The sequence below is a fragment of the Rattus rattus genome, chromosome 7 (assembly GCF_011064425.1).
Source record: "Rattus rattus isolate New Zealand chromosome 7, Rrattus_CSIRO_v1, whole genome shotgun sequence".
NCBI classification, from domain to species: Eukaryota; Metazoa; Chordata; class Mammalia; order Rodentia; family Muridae; genus Rattus; species Rattus rattus.
The window spans coordinates 96,148,938-96,170,998 of NC_046160.1; the positions used below are offsets into that span (position 1 = coordinate 96,148,938).

The following is a 22,061-nucleotide window of genomic DNA, read 5'->3' on the forward strand; positions in this document are numbered from 1 at the left end:
AGCTTTTTCATGGGTACTGGGGATTTAAACTCACAACCTCAAGCTTGCCGTGTTATCCCTCCAGTTGGGCTGGCATAAATTGTAATAGAAAGTAAAACTTTGCTGTGTTGCCGCATGTTATACTAGCTTTTTTTAATGTTTTTAATGTGTGTAATTTAAAATGGCTGGGGTGTTTTTGATCAGCTCCGCTTACTGAGTAGAAGACCGTGCAGTGTCAGTCAGGACTGTTGCTGGGTATTAGGCTTTGTCATTGTGTGCAGAGGGTTAGGTCTTTGATAGTTTCCTTAGGTCACTGTAAAATTACATTAAGGAACTCTCAGCCGTAATTTTTAGTAACAGATAAGTATCTTAACTATGCTTGCTCCTTATTACGAGTAATCCTGTTGGGTCAGTTGTTGACAATTCTAGTAGTCAGAGTTACACACTTCTGTGTGAATCAGCAAATGGGAATACAGACTTACTGCTGTGAGTAAAGCAAGTTCTTTCCACGTACAAAGATATTTTAAGTGGCTAATTGATACCTCCATTTCAGGCCTTTGCAAAAAGCTTTGTTCTCTGGTACATTTTATTAATGTAAAATACCTTTTTAAAGGGTCATTTTATTTTTAATTATGTGGGCTCAGTGCTGATGGAGGCTGGAGGCGCTGGGTCCCCGGGAGCTGGAGTTAGAGCTGCCTGATCCAGGTGCTGGGAACCAGACTGTACATGAGCAGAACGTGCTCACACAACAGCCAGCGCTGTAGCCCCAGTGTAGAATTTGAAGCTTATTGTAGGTTCACATATTTCTTCAGAGACTTAAAGCAAGACATGATAACTGGATCCCTGTAGCCTGAGCACTTGGGAGGCTAAGACAGGAGGATTGCTGAGAGTGACTGAGCTTAAAGTGAGACCCTGTCTCAACAAAATGTTGGAGCTAGAAGTCTTGTCATGTCAAGTCTTGTGGAAAAGACGCAGTGGCTGCATTGTGAATCACATGACTAGATAAGTGTTGTGCTACTCACTGTGCTTTCCTGTGCATTTGAGTGTTATAGGTGTTTCTAAGATCCCGATTTTCTTCCTCCTCCACCATCTAGCCACCACCAGCCTGCTGGCAGCACTGTACAGTTTCCTGTGCAGCGTTGTGGCTGTCGCCTTGCTGTATGGGTTGTGCTACGGAGCTTTAAGGGTAAGCAACAGACTAGAGTGAGCTGTGTCTGTGTGACTGCTGATTCCCTCTTGCCCTCCCTGATCCACATTATCATTAGCACCCCTTGCCTTCTGATGCTGGTTAATACTCTGTTGTCTCTTACTTTGAGTTTTCAAGCAATTTAATGACCAATCATTATTAAAGGAAGCCTCCTTTCCATACACTAACCTCAAATTACTATTAAAAAGTTTATTAAGACTGGACTTGCCTGGAAGAGAGGTAAGCATGGAGTTACAGAACATGCAATTAAACATCTGTTTCTGGTTAATATATATGTAGCCATTCGTATCAAGATTGATTTACATTTATAAGAACATGCTTTGATTGGGATGTAGCTTAGCGGAAGAGTGTTTTCTAGCATACCCAAGGCCCACAGCTTAGTCTCCAGCAATGCAAAACAAAACAAGTCTAAGGGCGACAGTTGATACGTGCTGGTAGGATGGCCCTGGAGCACACTGTTGGTTTGATTGATGTAGATGTCCTCAAGCCAGGAGCCCAATCACTCAAGCTAGATCCCACCAGTATATTTGGAGAATATCTAGAAAAAAGAGAAGAGGGCTAGGAACAGGGTCTGGCTTGAACCACTGGCTACAGCATGGCACCTACTAGACAATATTGGAAATCCTAGAGTTCAGGAACAGGGAATTTTTAATGTGAACACTTCATTTGTTCTTATTTGTGGGGTGCAGAGGCACATTGTAGTAGTCATAGAGAAAGATTTCTGTTGGAGCTTGTGGTATAAAAGTCATCAACAGAAATGAGTCATAGAAGGAGGCTGCTACTGTGGTTGGTAAGAGAAGTGAGAGCAGGAGCCCCGGAAATGGTGCTGGTCAAGTGTAGACGAAGTGGGGACCCACAGAGGGTAATCAGGCACCTCAGAGTCTGAGAGGGCCTTTTAGACTGTCAGACTTGGCCAAAGTTCTTTCTTTGGCCTTTTGAGGAAGGAAAGTAAAATAACTTAATGTTCAAAAGGAACTAAGGGGTATGTTTTTTGCTGACTGGAACGCAGCTGCAAGGCAGGCTGGCATGATGCGGGGCGTTGTCTAACTCTGGTTTAAAGACCTAAGGGTTGACATACACAAGTGTGAAGAGGGAGGTAAAGTCAGTGCCAGCTGCACACTTAGCACTGCAGACCGTGCCACAGACGACGAGATGACGGCGCCAACCAGGAGGGGTCTTTCCCAATATGAGTAAATGCCAGTACCAAAAGAGGAGCCAAAGAAAGTTAGGACCTGTCCCAGGTCTCCAAAGAAGAACTTTAACGTACTGTATGTGCACTTCGGAGGCAGAGGCGCAGGGTTAGGGGTGCAAACTCAGCTACAGCTACATAGCAAATTCAAGGTCAGCCTGAGCTACATGAGACCCTTTCTCAGATGAAGAAAAAAGGAAAAAAAAGGAATCTAAATTCATTTGGAATAAAGTACAGTTCCTAATATAACTAAGACATTATAAAATATTGATGTAAGAGGATTGGTTATGTGTTAGGTTAATTAAAGGTTACAAGCGTCTTTTTCTCTGGATTTTTTTTTTTTCTTCAGGATTCCTGGGATGGCCAGCACATTCCGGTACTCTTCTCTGTTTTCTGTGGTTTGCTGGTGGCGTATCGTATCACCTCAGCCGACAGAGCAGCGACCCATCTGTACTCTTGTAAGTGAAACCCACTTCTGTTGAACATTTACGTTGGCGTTTCTAATGTCTAGACAGCTCCTCCCCTAGTGCCTGTCAAGTGTTTTGGCCTGCTCTGTCTGGGCTAAACATACATTAACTTTCAGTCATGCTGATTTGCTAGCTGAAGATGTATGTTGTTAAAGATTTCATTTTTACTTTTTTATTTTGTGTGTGTGTATATGTGTGTATGTGGTGTGTGTGTGTGTGTGTATGTGGTATGTGTGGTGTATGCTGATTTATAGGCTTCATATATATTTTCTGCTAAAATACTTTATTTTTTCCAAACAAAGCTCTTTGATACAATCCAAGATTTTTCCAAAAACTGACGAGAAGAACCCAGAAGACCCTCTGTCTGAAGTGAAGGACCCACTGCCAGAGAAGCTTAGCAATTCTGTAGTAAGTGTAGCTTTCTAAACCATGACAGTACTTACGGCAGATGACTGTACTATATGACGGGTACTTTTGAAAGTTTTTAGTAATTGGACAAAATAAGTGTTCTTAAATATAGTTCATATCTAGTTAAGTTTCCTTCATCCAAAAGTCCAGAATAGTCTTGTCTGACTCTAATACTTTCTGAGTCTGACGACATCACACAGGGGAAGACTGCACAGGTCTCATGTGATCAGTCACAGTCCAAGCACAGGCTCCTTACAGTGCTCCCTACTGTCACCTTCAGACTGTTAGCCACACGTGGGAAATGAATATTACTTTTTTTTTTTTTGTTCTTTTTTTCGGAGCTGGGGACCGAACCCAGGGCCTTGTACTTCCTAGGCAAGCGCTCTACCACTGAGCTAAATCCCCAACCCCGAATATTACTTTTTTATGCACACCTCATCTCCTCATAATATGTCATGTTATATATGGAAATATTCTCAAAGTCCCAAAGATCCACAGTCTCACATGCTCCTGGTCCCAAACAGTTTGGAAAGGAGATCATTAGCCTGCACGTGGAAAGTCCTGTCCTCACACGTGGTCTCAATATAGAAGAGTATGCCAAAGGGTTTCGTGTCCAGTAAAATTGTCATTCCGTTGGTCCTAGAAATGTGGGTCCTCCTCAGGGGAGGCAAAGCTCTGAACGGTGACTACAATAGTAGTCTCTCTCTAGCTTCACTTCACTCCCCATGCTTTCAGTTACTGGCAGTCAAATCCAGGCCAAAAGTATGAACTGGAAAATCCCAGAAATAAGTAATCTGTAAGGTTTAAATTGTACAGCACTCTGAGTAGCAGGATGAAATGTTGTGTGTTCCACTCAGACGTAAAACATACCCTTGTTCAGGTTATCTGCTGTGTATGCCACTACCAAGCACTGAGTAACCCGCTCCATTATCTGTGTAGTGAAGTACCATCTGTAGTTTTAGGTATCCATGGAAACCATAGACCTTTACCTACGGGTGAGGGCAGAGTACTGTTTAGACTGTTTCACATAAGTTAGATTGTTATTACTCCTGTTGATTGAAAAACAAGCAAACAAACAAACAAAGCCCTAAGTCATTTGCTTCATTTCTCAAGGGCAATTTAAAAAGTGTGTTTTGTGACCTAGAGAGATGGCTCAGCACTTAAGAGCACTACTGCTCTTGCAGACAACCAGGGTTCCGTTCTCAGCATCCATATGACAGCTTGCAGTTACCTGTAACTCCAGTTCCAGGAGCTCCAACCCCTCCTGGTGTCTGCAGGCATTGCAGACAATTGTAGACAGACGTGTGTATAGGCAAAACACTTGACCGCTCAAGTACGTATGAAACCTTAAAAATGAGGTTTCCATTTCAAAGGAAAGAGCAGTCTTCTAACTTACTGTTCTTACACACATGGGAAATGTAAGAGTATTTATTCCCAGTTCAGTTTAGTGACTCACAATGTCTCTTCAGTAACTTGGAAAGTGAGTTCTAGTTATTCACACCTGTTTCGTAGGACAAAACACACTTCATTTTCTATTTTATTTTAGATTGTTTTGTTGTTGTTGTGCTGGGCATTGAACCCAGGGTCTTAATGCTTGCAAGGCAAAAACTTTACAATTGAAACTATATCTTTAGTCCCTTCATTTTACATTATTTATATCTGAATGATGAACTTACCTAAATATTAATTGAACATAGTGTCTATTTTCAGTAAACATGATTTCACAAATTCTTCAGTAAAGTGGAAGGAACAAACTACCTCAAGATAAAATTGAAGGAACTTCTCTTTTGACTTTAGTTTCTGTCTTTGTGTTAAGCATAATGGGATATTAAAAGTGGCTTATATGTCGGCTGATTAATAGGTGGCCAGGGAGAGCAAGAAGATCCTACTTTTTACTACAGAGTTGAGTATGCTTCCAAAAATTCAAAACCTGAAATGCTCCCAAATCTTCATTCAAAAAAAAAACCCTTGGGTCTTTAGAGCATTTCTGTGTCTGGATTTTTACTTCAGGGAGTCTCATGTAGCTGAGTTCACAAAAGTTCTCCAAAGGCTGAATGGTCCCCACAATTGGAAACTTTTTTGGTTCTCAGTTCAAATAAGTGATCCTTAACCCTGTGAAAACCGTGCATATGAAGTGTGCACGCAGTTTTGATGCCTCAAGGTCGGCTCTTGTCTTTTTTGTCAATAAAAAAAGCAAGTTTACTGACCAACGCGGGGAAATCTTCTAGCAGACTTTCTTTACAGCATTAGACAGGTTGTTTGGGTTCCTACCAGAGAAAGCCCAAGTGTGAGAGAACCGAGGAATAGGTTTATTCTACATAATTATTTTATATGAGAAGGCCCAAAAACTCGCTGAAGTGTATTGGTGCAAAATTATCTCTTAAACTTTACTGATTTGGAAAAGGGAGATTTTTTAAATTGTATTTAAAGAAAAGCATGGTGGCATTTGGGAGGTGGAGGCAGGAGGATTGGACAATAAGTGTGACCCTAATGATGTAACTGTTGGAGTCAGCCTGGACTACATGAGACCTTAGCTCAAAAACAAACAAGTGTGCCATTGCTTAATGATTGCCCTTTGTCCCACAGAGTGAGCGTTTGCAGTCCGACCTGGTAGTGTGTGTCGTTATTGGTGTGCTGTATTTCGCCATCCATGTAAGCACAGTGTTCACAGCGTTGCAGGTAAGGAGTCCTCTGGTTTGGGTCGATAGAAAGTAATGTGTGACATTGTGAGACTGAAACATTTGGGTTTTGGTTTTGGTGTGTGTTTGTTTTTAGTAGTAAGTTTTATTCTTTCACAGTTTCATACGAATATACTATGCGTTCTCGTCATCCCTCCCCAACTTCCCTCCAGCCCCTACCAGTCCTCCCGCAAATATCTTTTCCCTACTCATCATTGATTTTGTGTGTGATCGAACCAGAGCTAGGTTTGGAGCTAATTATGAGAGCCTGGTAGGTCTGTCATGGGGTCACAGCTGAATACTGCGCCTCCACCCTTCTGGAATCTTGGTTGCCACAGTTCAGTAGTGGTTGGGACCCGTGAGTCCTGTCCCCGACCCTAGCTGACTGTTGGGAGAGCCTGCCTTCTGTGGACTCACTGCTAGTGTACCCTGCTGCTCTGAGTCTGTGGTGCACCCTTCTTTGTCCTCTTGGTCACGTGGACTGACTGGTACAGCACGGGAAGCAAATAGAGGTACAGACACTAAGAAGTCAGGGCATGGGGACCATAGATAGCTGTCTGTCCTCTGGCCCTCATGATTTTTGTCCATCCTGTATGCATGATGTGTTTTTTTCTACTGAAGTACCCCAAAGCCTTCCTTGAATGCTGCTGGAGAAGTTGAGTCTTGTCATCCAGGCAGGTTGAGGGATGGGTGAGCAACTCCGCTCGTCATGGGCAGTTCCACATGGGAAGTTCTTCTATCTGAGCACCGCCCAGTCCCCTTGCTTCACATGAAGTTCTTGTGACTACTCCAGTGTTTCCATATGGTGTCACTTCCTTTGGTCTCAAAGATGTCTGAAAATGTTCCTTGTTCTACACATCTTTTATTCTGCACTCTGGTCCCTGGTTCCTTTGGGGAGGTAATACCTGGGGTGTAACACTGCAGGATGACAGTTTCACTCTTCAGCATCTGAAAGGTCTCACAAGGTCTTCTTGGTCCTTGTCTTCTGATGAGAAGTCCTGTGATTGTCCTGCCTGTATCCTCTGGGCGTAGTGCTTCTTCCTCTGCCGCCCTCATCACCAGTAGAGGATCATTTGATTAAAATGGACTGTATGTGCTTTTCCTTCATAGCTCAGGTTCACTTCTCTGATCCATACTTTACCTTAAGTTTGGAGACACTGGGCTCTGAGTCTAGGATTTGTTTTGTTTTATCCTCTTCTCTCTGCTCCACCCACCTCAGTGACTCCAGTCGCACGTGTCCTGTGGTTGCCTGATGCTGTTTATTTTGGTTCTTTTCCTCTGGGTTGATGTTGGGTCTGTTGTCTGTACATCACTAATCTTCTCTTCTGTACTGTCATCTCTCATCAGTCCCATTTAGAGTCCTTCTCATTTCATAATTTATGATTCTCATCTTTAGAAGTCTGTTGTGGCCATTTTTTAAATAGCGTATGCAGTGTTCTGGACATATGGATTTGGCTGTCACTTTGAAGAGCATCCTTATATCTTCAGATCCTAGCATCTGTATCCCTGTGGGTTGATTCTGATTGGCTGACTTTTCTGCCTTTACTCGGAGCTGTGGTGTCCTGATTTTCTGTACCTACAGATTTTTTTTCACAACTTCAGCTGCATATGATTGCTTCCCAATCCCTTACCTTCTAACTCCTCACCCCTCCACCCACCTCCTACCTCACAGATCTCTTGTGCATTCATGTCTACTTGCTTTGCTTTGTGACCCACCAAGATTAACCAGGGCCATCAGTAGGACAGTGGGTTTAAAGCTACCCATTGGAGTGTAGTGGGCTCTCAGCAGAATCTGTTGGCAAACGGCTGTTGAGAGGGACAGAGTAGACTAAATGTCTAAAGGGCTATGGCCCCTTGAGTTAACAGTCCTTCAGTTCTCTCATATTCATAGCCCTTCATCCGATTTTCCAGTGCTTTCTTTCATTTTCCTTGCACACTGCTCCAAGTTTTAGATGGGTGGTGAAGTGACTTGTTTAGAGTTGGGCAAAATCTGTGGCTTGTTTTCTGCATTTTGGGCAGTCTCCAGTCTCTACATTCACACTGTTCATTGCAAAAGCAGACTTCCCTGATTCAGGCTCTTGTCTAAGGTATAAGCTGAGGTATTTAGAAGGCAGTTTGCTGCCATGTCAGCGTAGGTAACCACAGAAATACATTCCCTTCATGGGCCTGCTACCTCCTAGACTTGGGCTGCTAGTCAAGCCAACGGTACCAGACATTGGGTCAGCATAATCTCCCTGCGGTCTTGAATGCATTGAGAGAGCCCTATGGAAAATTTTAAGTGGATGCCAACAATGGAAATTTGCCCTTTTAGATATTAAATTTTGTATTCCCCAGAAGTACTTGAACATTGTCCCTAGATAGTCTTAATCCCTTAGCAGTTTGATCCCCTTGGGTCTTGGTTTTGGTTAAAGCAGTTTATAAGGTGGACAGGGCCAGCTTTAGCAAGAGCACATGTGTGTCTCCTACAGGTAGGGAATGGCACCCTTAGGTGGGCCTCTGTTGGTGTGTATGAACCTTGAGCTTTCCCAGGTCAGCTTGTGGGGGTGCTCTCCCAGTCCTGTGAGAATCCTGTGTGTTTGGTTGTCCCTCCTATGGTTCCTCATAGTTCCTCGTGCGTGTGTGTGTGTGTGTGTTTGTGTGTGTGTGTGTGTGTGTGTGCGTGCGTGCGTGCGTGCGTGCGTGCGTGCGTGTGTGTGTGTGTGTGTGTGTGTGTGTGTGTGTGTGTGTGTGCGTGCGTGTTTCCCATTCCCATGAATACTTGAACAACTGTCTGCAGATCTCAAGGGGTCTCCTCTGTAGTTTCCCTTAGGTTCACAGTCTTTTCTGATGAAGTCTGTCTGTCTGTCCTCCCAGTTCCTAGAGCACCCTCTCTTGGAGCTGTGAGCAGGGCCAGCACAATCCCCTCCTTGGTTCCCTTATTTCTGGGCATAGGCTTATTTCTGTAAATCTTGCCTAATACAAACCACTGACTGGGTCGTGTGTTGTATTCAGTTTTGACTCTTCCCTATGGGAGGGTAAGTCACTGTTACGCCACTTAGCCAGAAGCTAAGGCTCACTTGATTGTTTAATATTTTTATTAATGATATATTTTAATTAATAAATATTTAAATTAATTAATATTTTATTGTTTTTCTTCTTTTCAATTTGGACTTGAACTCTTGAACACTTAGAAATGAATTAAGGGCCAGTGTTCCTCAGGGAACAACTGGACACTCGTTCATGTCTAAGGGGCCCCAGAGTTTTAGATATATGACTTTGGGTATTAATATTGGAAGAAATGGTATTGCTTCCTCCTTCTGTGAATCTAATCATGAAGGACCTGCCTCTGGCAGCACAGCATGCAAAGATAAAAGCGAAGAAGACCCTTCATGCTGTTCCATTCGACTCTTCCTCCCGACTGGCCTAGCTCCTGTCTTTTATCTTCAGTAGGTCAGACACTTGCTCAGACAGTCGTGTAGAACATTCTTGGAGCAGGAAGCATTAGTTCTAGCCACTCTGATTGACTATAGTGTCAGACACCTAGTAGTCACCATGTTTCAGATATGTGTAAGGGCAGTCAGGTAACATCCGGTGGCTTATTTAGACAGAAAAAAAAAAAACCTGCAAATACAGAGACAAACTGTTTGTTTTGGATTCTAAGATTAATTTTATTGTTCCTCATTATTGGGTGAAAAATGAAATCAAAAAAGTGGGAGCCCTGCATGAACCCGGTGGGGCTCCTCAGTTCCTCATACCCTGAACTCTGTTTCAGCCTGCTCTCAAGTACGTGCTGTACGCGCTGGTCGGCTTTGTGGGGCTCGTAACCCATTATGTGTTGCCTCAAGTAAGGAAGCAGCTTCCGTGGCACTGCTTCTCCCGTCCTCTGCTGAAGACAGCCGAGCACAACCAGTACGAAGTCCGAAGTAAGTCTGTCTGTGACACCTTGAGTCTGTCTGTGACACCTTGGTCCTAGGGCTCACGGTTGCATGCCAGCAGGCGAGTTAGGTGACGGCATTGACTCAGACGTTAGCTCATGTTTCTTGCAGTGGATTTGAAGCTTCTGCTTAGGTGTCTCCTGCAGGGCACTGTCTTTGCTAGAAGACCAGCGGCTGGACTCCCAGGCCATCTTCCTGCTCTAACTCTGGCAGACCTGTCGCTGGTGTGTGTGTCTGCAGGTGACTTCTCTGTCTAGCGGTCCCCAATCTATTTTCTCCCTAATCAATATCCAGGCAATTCAGTCCCCATCCCAGTCCTCCACATGAAGGAAGGAAGAAAAGCCTTTGTCCCTTTGGCCACAGGAGACACTGTCCCACTATAGGAACAGTAGTGAAGGCCCTTCCTGTAATCTCTGCTCGGATTTGGGATAAGGAGTGAAATGACAGGAGAGGAGATGGAGACCCGCCCATTCAGCAGCTTCTCCCTTCCACTGTAAACTGTGACTCACTCTTCCTTGTCTGTTGGTCTTGTGACGGGCCATGCTACACACAAGTGACAGAGTTAGCCATGCTTTCCCCCTTGGACTTGAGTGAGCTTCTGTAAAGAGGGTGACTCACGCAGTCATCTGAGTAGGAGTTGATATTTCTGAAGAACACTGAAGCCTTTAGAACTGCAGCAGAGTTGACTCTCTGTGCCCACAGTGGGCCTCTGTGAGGCTGACTGAAGCAGTGCGGTCCCAGTGCTGACCACAGCCTGGACCCTGGACACACGCGCTAATGAGCAAGTGCGGGACAATGCTGCGAGACCTTTCTCAAAAGAAAGGGAAACTAAATGCCACTGTAAGGCCTGCTGTTGGCTGGTTCTCGACATCAGAAAAGTAGCCCAGAGTGACAGGCTCCAGTTCGTTTTCTATGATGAATCATTTCTATTTCTATCACTTTTCTATATAAATAGTACCAAATATATCTATTGTGTTTTTAAAATCGATAGTTTTATTGGTTGTGCACTGCTTTATTTCAATCATTCTAAATTTTTACAGGTTTTGAATTGCTGTAACATTTTTGACTTATTGAAAGTACTGAACTGTAGAACTGAACTGGGTTTTTGGGTTTTTGTTTTTAATTTATACCAATGTTAGAAATGTAAAGACTGCCTGGCAGCATGGTGCACTGTTTTTAGATAGCCGAAGGGCTTGTTGCCTTAGCCACCATCTGTCACTAGTGAGAAAAATGCCTTATAACCCGGGTGACTTGGGCTATGTGTGTGTCCATCTATAGCATGGGCATCCCCAGTGTAAAGCCAGATCTTTCACAGCGCTTACTTATCTAGGATTGAGGCACAGCCCAGAACCCTTAGTAACTTTTTCTATATACAAATATAGAAAATGAGAAAAATTATAGTGAAAAATAAGATCTCAAGACATGAAAATTTTTCTGGAGATGCAGGTCCACAGTGAACAATCGTCTCCTGTGTGTTAAGGCCCTTGCCTGACACACGGCTTCACACAACAGGTTATAGAAGTACAGTTACCAGAAACTGTGTGTGTGCATGTGTGCTTACGCACATGCGTGTGTGCGTGTGTGCGTGTGTGTATGCCTGTGTGTGTGCGTATGTGCAATCACATAAAAGTTGACCATTGAAGTACGGTCTTCTTATGTTTTTGTACTCATGGCATTGAGCTAATTTGAGTCCTGAGTCCATCCTTTCTTCTTACCATGTGCCGACTGCTTTAAGCACTGTATGAATTGTGATCTTCTGGACTTGTTGCCTCATCAGATGCAGCCACCATGATGTGGTTCGAGAAACTTCATGTGTGGCTTCTTTTTGTGGAGAAGAATGTCATCTACCCACTGATTGTCCTCAATGAACTGAGCAGCAGTGCAGACACGATTGCTAGCCCAAAGAAACTAGACACAGAGTGAGTATGCAGTCCTCTGACCCACGTCCTTAGATTAGAACAGTAATGAGCAATGCCTACGTACTCGGGGAAGCATCGAGAACCATTGGTCCAACTGTTTCTGTCACGTGGCATCAGAAGAGGACTGCTCAGGTGAACAGGTCTTTGTCTTACCGTGTTTGGGCATCACTGTATTTTTATTGTTCTTTTTTTAAAGATTTATTTATTTGTTATATATAAGGGCCCTGTAGCTGTCTTCAGACACCAGAAGAGGGCGTCCGATCACATTACACATGGAAGGGCAGTCAGTGCCCTTAACCACTGAGCCGTCTGGGGCCCAGAGGAATTGTAGCTGTTTCTGTCCCGTTACAAATCATTGTCCTTGACCTCTTAATGTCAACCAGTATTTTCTGAGAGGGTGCTTGTGAGGTAAAGTGAGTTTGGGTGCCTGCTAGATGGCTCAGCAGGCAAAGGTTCCCTGCTGCCAACCCTCGTGACATGAGCTCAGTCCCTGGGACCCACACAATGGAGGAAGAGAACCGACTCCAGCGAGTTATTTTCTGACCTCCACACAGGATATGGCAAGTGTGTGCATGCACATGTGGATGCATTTGTGCAAAATAAATGAAAAAACATAATTTTAATATTTTAAGTAAAGTTGGTGTTTAATAGTAGATGGCAGTTTGGGAAGTGGCTGTTGTGTTCCGTGCACATCAGACCGTATAGGTGGTCATTAGCCCACACGGTTATCCTCAGTCTTACTCAGTAGCTTCAGTTCCACGTCAGGGAGTGTCAGTTTCAGAACTTTCCTAGCATGCTTGTTTGTGTAGAAGATAAAGATCATAGTGTGTACTGATAAACAATAAGTATTAGTGCCTTTTACTGTGTCGTATGCTTACATAGAGAATACTGTTACTGCACATCTATTTCCTGAGACAAAGGGGTTACCACTGTGATCTCCTGAGTACTGGGAAACTCAGTGTTGACCTCTGGCTTACACTCGCGCGCACACACACACACACACACACACACACACACACACACACACACACACACAGCTTCTGTACATCAATTCCAGAAGTCTGTCTGGTCTCTATCAAAAGCTTAGCGAGCACATGCTGACCTTGGGGTTGGCGGATGCTGGTGTTTGCCGTGCAAGCTGATGGGCTGTGCCTGTGTCTGCCACAGGTTGGGTGCCTTGATGATCACCATCGCTGGCCTGAAGCTGCTGCGCTCCTCCTTCAGCAGCCCCACGTACCAGTACATCACTGTCATCTTCACTGTGCTCTTTTTCAAGTTTGACTATGAAGCCTTCTCAGAGACGATGCTGCTGGACCTCTTCTTCATGTCTATCCTGTTCAGCAAGGTAAGCCGTCTCCGCACATCTCCCTCTGCAGAAACTCTTGGCTCGCCGATGTGCTTGGCAAGGTTTGTGCTGGTGTTACACTTGACTGCTGGCTGGAGGAATAGTCCTCCTCTCCCAGCAGGGTTTTTTTTTTGGAGCATATTAAACCCAGGAAGCAGTACTTGTCATGTAGTTCATAAGAGCCAAAGTCAGATGAGAGGAATCGCTGTTCAATAGACAGTGGCCACTGTACGATAGTTTCTCCTGGTTCCTTGTGATGTTACATTTGGAACATATTTCCTCCAAAGCATGGAAGTTCAAGGGAAATGTGCCCTGGGATAAAACACACGCATGCATTAGACACCTAGAGTTTCTGTTCAAGGACTGCAGTCTTGTTGCTTCTACCCCTCAGTTTGCCGGCAGTATAGTAATGCTGCGATTGGCCACAAGAGAGCATAGAACTCTCAGAAACACCAATCCATAAGCCCACGTCTACATTAAAACACATCTTCATATTAAATTGATGCCAGTGTTTTGGCAGTTGGTAAACCTTGTCTGGTTATGCGATGGTAAATGACTTCGGTGCCGTTTTCCTGTTAGGAAGAAGACACATCTTACAGGCTGTTTGTCTTCTGGGTGAAGGACCTCAGAGTTTTTCTGACAGCTTTTTCTTTCTTCTCACAGCTCTGGGAACTCCTCTATAAACTGCAGTTCGTGTACACCTACGTCGCTCCCTGGCAGATCACGTGGGGCTCTGCATTCCATGCCTTTGCTCAGCCCTTTGCGGTGCCCCGTATCCTTCAGTACAGTCTGTGGGAATGGCTAGTCATATCCTTGATGGGAGCGTCAGCCTACAGCAGACATGTCGGGGACGGCAGGCTGGCCGAGCCCGCAGGCTGGGAAGGCTACCTGTTCTAATTTAGTTTGTGCAGCCCACAGATGAACCAAGCACAGGCCGAGGTTAAGGCTTTGTAAGAAGTAATGCTATTTTAAACTTTATATTTAAAATGTAAGTACGATTGTTATTAAAGTCTAGGAACTTTTAATGCATTTGGAATGAATGAGCAGAACATTTCCACACCAGTCTTAATTACACTTCTGGGTGAAAGTCTCCACCCTCATGCCTCAGAAGTGCTTTAGTAGCTAGGGGGACTCAGAGACAGACTTTGCGTATTTGCAAATTTTTAAAAAATTGTTATTACGTGTATTAGGTATCTCAGTATCATGTGTTGCACATGTGGAGATGAGAAGACAGTAGAGCAGAGCCAGTTCTCTCCAGTGCCTTTATCTGCAGAGCCTTCTCACTAGGCCCCACATGCTGGGTTTGGCCTTTGTAAAGGTCGCCCTGAGTGCATCAGTCCAAGGCTGACGTGTGCCTTTTCCCTCTTTCCCTCTTCTGTCTGTTGTGTTTGTTCCTTAACCGTTTCCGCATAGACTCAGCTATGCTGTTCGTTCAGGCGGTGGTGTCAGCCTTGTTCTCAACCCCTCTAAACCCCTTCCTGGGGAGCGCCATATTCATCACCTCATATGTTAGGCCTGTCAAGTTCTGGGAGAGAGACTACAAGTGAGTGAATGGAGCACACAGAAGCCAGATTCTGTCTGTTTTACAGGGAAGAACAATCAACGGCATCACATAAAAATTTTTTTGATCATAATTTGATAAAATACTTGTTTTTGCTAAAAATTTACATTTTTAAAAATTGAAGATTATATAAATGGAGTTGAGAAAATTAATCTTTATTTTCTCAATTATTTGTCTGATTGTTAAAAGTATAAACCTAATTATACCCCTGCTTTTTTTTTTTTTTTTTTTTTTTTTTTTTTTGTAATGACATGTCTTGGGGTAGGCGCATCAATAGCATTGTGACTTTTATGTAATTGGGTGTCGCACCATTGTAAGGGCTGTGGTGTGGTAGAGCATGTCTTCCTCAGAAATGTCATAGAATTGTATTTCTAGAGCTGAGCTTCTACAGATTCCTTTGCCTTTTCAGGAAAGAAAGTTTCTGGTAACTTCATCTAAGCACTGTTCTCCTTTGTGCATGAGATTCATTGACCAGCTGTTTAATCCAGTGCTTAGAACAGTCTGAGTAAGGGGACACAAACGTCAATGTGTGTGTTAACGTGTTGATCTGCTGGTGCCTTTCCCTACACTGCTAAGCAGTGACATTTTTATTCAGGAAAATAATGGTCTCGACTTTGACACAGTGAGCTAGCTTGTACACTTGACATCTCTACTTGGCCCTCATCTAAAACTACATGGTGTTTCTGACATTGGTGAATTTCTAGTACTTTCTGTATCCTATTCTTGGCCAACTTCTAGCCTGAAGTTACATTCTGTGATAGCAGTTCCTAACAGTTTGTTTCTGAGGCAGAGTCCACTATGTAGCTCTCTCCTGGAACTCACTATGTAGACTAGGCTGACCTCAAATTCAGATGCCCGTGAGCCAGCACGTGCTGGAAACTGAACTCAGGACATCTGGAAAAACAGCCAGTGTTCTTAACCACTGAGCCATCTCACCAGGCTTGTATCAGTATTCTTAGTACCCTTAAATATACTCAAGATGGGGGCTGGAGAGATGGCTCAGCGGTAAAGAGCACTGGCTGCTCTTCCAGAGGTCCTGGGTTCAATTCCCAACAACCACATGGTGGCTCACAACCATCTGTAATGGGATCTGATGACAGTTACAATGTATTTTTATATTTATATTTTATATTTACAGTGTATATTTATATACATAAAATAAATAAAATACTCAAGATGCCAGAGTATTTAAATAGAGGTTATTAAAGAAACCTATTAAACATTACAAGAAACCTATTAAAAAGTCGTATGTTTAGCCATTTAAAAATAAGAAATATCCACTATGCCCATCATTCCAGAACTAAGACTGAAGCATGAGAATTACAAATTTCAAGTCAGCTTGGGCTAAAATGCAAGATGCTATCTTTTTTTTTTAATGGGGGTTAGGGGGAAAGGGAGAACCATATCCTATATTAGCATAAATATAGCATTTTAAGCTAATAGTATTTCCCACCTACCAGAATTTTAATAGGAAGATTGTAGATTGCATTGTTCGCAGTCTTGCTTGCTAAGAGATGGGTCAGGTCTCCACTTCCTGCTTTTGTATCCACTCTCGTAGAACATTCTGTATCTACTCTTGCAGTATGACATTTTGCTTGAAATGAAGGAAGAAAAATGAACCTCACAGATACACCGTTAAAAAAGAAAGGTTTCTTTTTAATGTGTGTGAGTGTTCTGTCTGCATATTTGCATGTGCCCTGCATATTAACTCATACAGGAGGAATTCAGAAGAGGACATTGGATCCCCTGGAACCAGAGTTAAGGATAGTGAGCCACCATGTGGGCACTGGGAACCCAACCAGGTTCTCTACAGGAGCAGCCAATGCTCCTGATCACTGAGCATATTTTCATAGACTTTTAAAAAGACAGTTGTGGATGTCTTTCTTTGACCCTTCACCAAAGTCAACAAATAATAGGGATAGGTCTGGTGTGGTCTGGTCTGGTCTGGTCTGGTTTGGTTTGGTTTGGTTTGGTTTGGTTGGTTATTTTGGACAGGGTTTCTCGGTGTAGTCCTGGCTGTCCTGACACTCACTCTGTAGACCAGGGTAGCCTGGAACGCTGCCTCACGAGTGCTGGGATTAAAGGCACCACTTCCTGGCAAATAATGGTTTCTTAAAAGCTGGTTGTAGTGTGGGGTCTTAATGTGCACCTGTGGACCTTTAGAAGTGTGTTACAGCTATATTGAATATCCATCTTCTTTGAATGAGAGGGTTTGCTTGTATCTAAGTTTTAGCATTTGTTGGTCATTTCAATAAGTCATGCGTGTTGAGTAAGCTCTCCAAGTACTGATGCAGTAGCTGTACGGCATTTTACAAAGGTGTTCACAGCATCACCAATTCCAAAAAAAGTTGTTAAAGTGTATTGCACTAAGAAGCTGTCACACTCAGAGTTGTGAATATAAGTTTTCCTAAACCTTAAGTTTTTGTTTAAAATTGTGAATTATGTTGCTGAGAACTCCTGCCATACTTCCTTGCAGTGATGGGGTCGAGTCCTTGTGTTGATAAATGCTTGTTAAGCAGCAGATCTGAATCCTCTCATACCTTCTGCACCGTTTGAAGTAACGATGGTTTTTAGCAGGGGAGCCACAGTTCAGCTCCTAATTTGGATCACTGCACAGCCAACCCCTTCCCTCTGGGCCCCACAGCACCGGAGAGTGGGCGCCATGCTCTCTGTGCTGTCTCATTTTGTACATAGGCTGCTAATGTGACCTGCCTCGAGGAATTGAGAATCCAGACTTATAGCTGTGGCATTCTTACTTAGATAAATCAGCTGACTGATGTCACGTCTGTGGCAGTGAAGGAAGATATGGTACTTATTGCCCTGCTCTGGCACCAGCCTTTGAGGGTCATGGTTTCACACTGCCAGTGCAGGCATCGTTGGCCTGGTGAGAAACAGCCAGCAGCAGTGTGGGAGGGCTCTGACCTAGGAGGCTGCAAGTCTCTGTTCTGTGGACCTCGGCGCCCCTGAGCATGTGTAGGTGCTCTTACTTGGGAGAGCTGTGTGCATCCAGTTCTTTGCATCCGGTCAGTCTTTGTTTGCGGTGCGTTCATGCCTGTCTTCTTACACAAGTGAGGAGACGCTTAGGTTTACGTGTTGTGAAGCTATGAAGGAAGAAAATAAATCTGTGTAATCAAATCTGTGTCACCAAGTTGATGATTATCTAGCCATAGTGTGTTCCAAGAGATTTTCCAAAAGAGGTGAGGTTGATCTGTGTCTTTAGTTTCTCTTGCTCTTATTCTTTTAAGTATAAAATACTAAAAAGATTTTATTTTGTTTTCTTCAGCACAAAACGTGTAGACCATTCAAATACCAGATTGGCTTCTCAGCTTGATAGAAATCCAGGTAAGAGTCTATCTGTGAAACAGAGGCAAGCCAGAGGATTTGGTTGTTAGTATGCAGTAGTCAGGTGTGGGTGCACGCACGCGCGCGCACACACACACACACACACACACACACACACACACACACACACACACACGTACGTTCATAGCTTCACTCCCACTTACTATAAATTCTCTAAAAGGAGACAGGCTCTCTCTGTAGCCCAGCCTGGCTTCAAACACGGTGTAGTACAGATTAGCCTTAATTTACTATCTTCCTGCAGATACAAATAAATAATCATTTCTTAAAAATCAGATATCCTTCACTTTTCTATTTCCTTTAGTCACAGTATGTGTGACTTAGAGCATGTCCACCATATATACTCATCCCTTATTAAATGTATCTTAAGAATGCAGATAGAAGTTTTAAGGTGTCATTCAAGGATGGTCCTTACGTGAACTGAGTACAAACTAGACGAAAGCTAGGTAAGAACTTTGAGTGCTCCAACACGTGTCCTTCCCCCATGTGTTAGGTAAATATTCCAACTTAATCTTACTTGATTGTGTGTGAATATCATGGGAGGTTTCTAATTTCCATCCACGATGAGGCTTCAGTGGGTTGAATTTTGGTTGTAGTATCATTATCTGAAGTTTGATTCTTAGCTGACTTAGAAAATCTTATTTTATCACCCTGTTCCTGGGAACCTTGCTGCTCTAACCAAGGAAGACTAACGAATCAGTTAATTAGCTCAGGAAACTATTAATTAACTCCTCCAACAAACATTTCTCCCAAATGGACAGGAATATGTTGCCATTTAACTTAGAAAGTTTTTCAAATGCTCTATCCATCTGAGAATCAAATTGACTTTCAATTATAAAACTGAATTAAAGAGAACTGTTTACTCAACATTAATCCCTGATAGTCTCACAGAGGAAAGAACCCCTCCTCTCCAGTGGGAGCTCATGCAAGCTTAGAGTTCTCTCAGATGCTGTAAGAGCAGGAAGAGACCCTGGGTGAGAATCTGCACACCTCTTTAATGGACAGACAGACGTACAGATAGCGTAATTAGACTCTCATTTCTCATTGTCTTCGTGTGTAGTTAGTGTGAGTTTAAAATAACTCTCGAGCCTTGAACATTTGCCTTCCTCCAGTACTTTGACTACAGCTTAGGGCTGGCTGCTGTGGGTGGGAAGCTTGCAACGGTGGTTGTCTCCTGTGGTCTGTGATGTTCTCCTAATGCTTTTCCTCCAGTATAGCTCATGGCCAGCTCTGCGGGTGCTGCTGTGTCCGCACGCTCAGTTCATGTCTGTTCCGTATAAGCCTTCACAGTGTTTGCACTTCGACTCATTTGTCTTTGTTTTGGATTTGTTTGTTAAAATCTGACACGGTCTTACCAACTTCTTTTATCAGATCATCTTTTTGTTCCCTTGAATTTTGCATTCTGTATAGTTTGGGCGGAAAGGCACGTTGCAATCCTTGAATCATAAACAATTTGAAAGTTCCTAGCGTGCGTCTAGTCAGAACTCCACACTGCACAAATGGGAACCCTCTGAGGAGTATTGATACTTCTCTTCCAAGACTTCCTTTATTTTTAAATGTGTGCGCATGCATGCCTGAGTGTGTGCGCTTGAGCGTGTGCATGTGCACACACGTGGGTACAGATGCTTGTGAACTCCTAGAGCTGGCATTAACTAGTTGTTGAGCTAGCTGCCCGTTACCAGTGCTTGGAATAAAGCGCAGTTTCTCTATAAGAACTATACATGCTTTTAACTGCGGAGCTCTCTCCAGCCCCTTGACTCCTAAATCTTGATTCTGAAGCTTTACTCATTATTTGCTATTATTAATGAGGTTTTTGCTGTGCTGAAAGACCCCAGATGAGCGGGTCACAGTTTCAGACGTGTAAGTCTCAGGTTGTCGGGCACCATGGGCCACGTTCTGTGGGCTTGTGCTAAGGTAGAACCTCAGGACCCAGGAGCACGAGGCAGCAGAGCTCTCTGTGGGCACATTCCCAAGCCGTGCCCTGCTGTTTTTACCTCCTGGTATTGTCCCCAACTGTGCATGAATCTTTGGGGGACATTGTGCATCCAAACCTTGCACAGTTTTCTTTTTATATACAAACTGTAGGTGCATGGTGTATAGTTTTCCGGGTAAATAAATGTAAACATGGCCATAAGAAGAATTGGGTTTTAGGTTTGTTCGTTTAGGTTGTTTTGTCTCACCCTGTAACCCAGGCTGACTCCAAATTTGTGTCACAGTCTCCCTGCCTTTGCTCTTGAGTGCTGGCTTTTTAGTCTACATTATGTTGTCTACCTAAGTTCAGTATTTTTAGTGATCTTGTCCATCAGTACAACAGGTGCTTGAAGTGAACTAATCTTTTCTTAAACTCTCTTCTTATAGGATCAGATGACAACAATCTCAATTCTATCTTCTATGAACATTTGACCAGATCCCTACAGCACAGTCTTTGTGGTGATCTGCTGCTAGGACGGTGGGGGAACTACAGTACTGGAGACTGCTTCATCCTTGCCTCTGACTATCTCAATGCATTGGTCCACCTCATAGAGACAGGCAATGGCCTGGTCACTTTCCAGCTTCGAGGACTTGAATTCCGAGGTAAGCCTCGCGCTCACCTTCAGGTGTGTAGGTGCCTGTGCTGGGGCAGTTGTGTGTGTAAATCCCAGATGAATCGACAGCTGGAGTAGAGCTTAGCTGCTAAGAGCATTGCTGCTCGTCCATAGGACCCAGGCCCTGCTCCCAGCACCCAGACCAGGTGGCCCACAACTCCACTTCCAGGGAATCTGACCCCCTCTTCTGGCCTCCGAGGGCACCCGCATGCATGAGGTGCACATACATGTGCTCGGGGACACACACACATAATAAATGAATCTTTAAAAAATTACAAAATTAGATCTTTGAGATTGTTGCCCCTCCTACCAGTCCTCCACAATTTTATGTGCTGACAAGCCAGTTCTTTCTACACAGAAAAATGTATATTCAAAAAGATACTAACTTAAGTTAGCAAACCCTGCAGACTAACTAGCTGTGCACGAGTAGGAACTTGTTTACGTTCAGTGTCCGTGTGCTGCTGTTTTGGTGGGCGCACATCGTTAGCAGGTGAGCATTTACTCATTTGGGCTGCACCTGGTACTAATGCAGTTGTAAGCCCGTTAAGGTATTTTGGAAATCTGTTAGTCAGAATTAGAGAAATTACTTCATTGCATAACTTCCCAGGCCTTTAGTGTGCAGGAGCACACTGCCGATGAACAGAAAGCCTGCCTGAACTCTGAGTGTGCTGCAGTTTGCTGATGAACGTTCTAAAGTCAGTCAGTCACACTCTCTGAGAACTGTAAAGTGTGTCTCTTCTAACTGTCTGTGCCTGCCCTGCATTCTTTTTCCCAGTTGCTAGCCTTTTGTCATTGTCTGTAACCGCCTTGTCTTTTGTTAAGGTACCTACTGTCAGCAGCGGGAAGTGGAAGCCATCACAGAAGGAGTAGAAGAGGACGAAGGGTTTTGCTGTTGTGAGCCTGGCCATGTTCCTCATGTGCTTTCCTTTAACGCTGCATTTGGCCAGCGCTGGCTGGCATGGGAAGTGGTCGTCACTAAGTACATTCTGGAGGGCTACAGCATCACTGACAACAGTGCCGCGTCCATGCTTCAAGTCTTTGACCTTCGCCGAGTACTTACCACCTACTACGTCAAGGTAAGAGCCTTGACACACTGTCTGCCTGCCTCGCCTCCATGCAGCCAACAGCTTTCGGTTGCCGTTAATAGCTGGCATTCGTTAGGACCATTGAGCAGACACACATGTACACATATGTACATTTGTATTCATTCATTCGTGTGTGCATTCATTTTTGCCATGTTTATAGTATGTGCTTACTAAACATTCTTAACCTCTCAAAATTTGGTTTTTCCTAGTATCCAGAGAGGTCAATCAAAGCACACCCATGGAAATAAAAATACACTCGAACCCCATGAAGGCCTTCTATTTCAGTTTTTTTTTTTTTTTCTTTCGGAGCTGGGGACCGAACCCAGGGCCTTGCGCTTCCTAGGCAAGCGCTCTAACCACTGAG

At 43.8% G+C, this 22,061-nt stretch overlaps 1 protein-coding gene across 1 annotated transcript in view; it reads left to right on the forward strand.

Annotated features, from left to right (window-relative positions):
• Pcnx1 (pecanex 1) overlaps positions 1–22,061 on the forward strand; it is a 134,174-nt gene that overhangs the window by 95,317 nt on the left and 16,796 nt on the right. Inside the window, 13 exon segments of the mRNA XM_032908069.1 lie at positions 1,074–1,165; positions 2,725–2,782; positions 2,785–2,833; positions 3,145–3,250; positions 5,837–5,929; positions 9,680–9,830; positions 11,620–11,761; positions 12,929–13,106; positions 13,770–13,878; positions 14,520–14,649; positions 17,951–18,009; positions 20,386–20,601; positions 21,435–21,688. Of these exon segments, the coding sequence (XP_032763960.1) occupies positions 1,074–1,165; positions 2,725–2,782; positions 2,785–2,833; positions 3,145–3,250; positions 5,837–5,929; positions 9,680–9,830; positions 11,620–11,761; positions 12,929–13,106; positions 13,770–13,878; positions 14,520–14,649; positions 17,951–18,009; positions 20,386–20,601; positions 21,435–21,688 (1,637 nt within the window).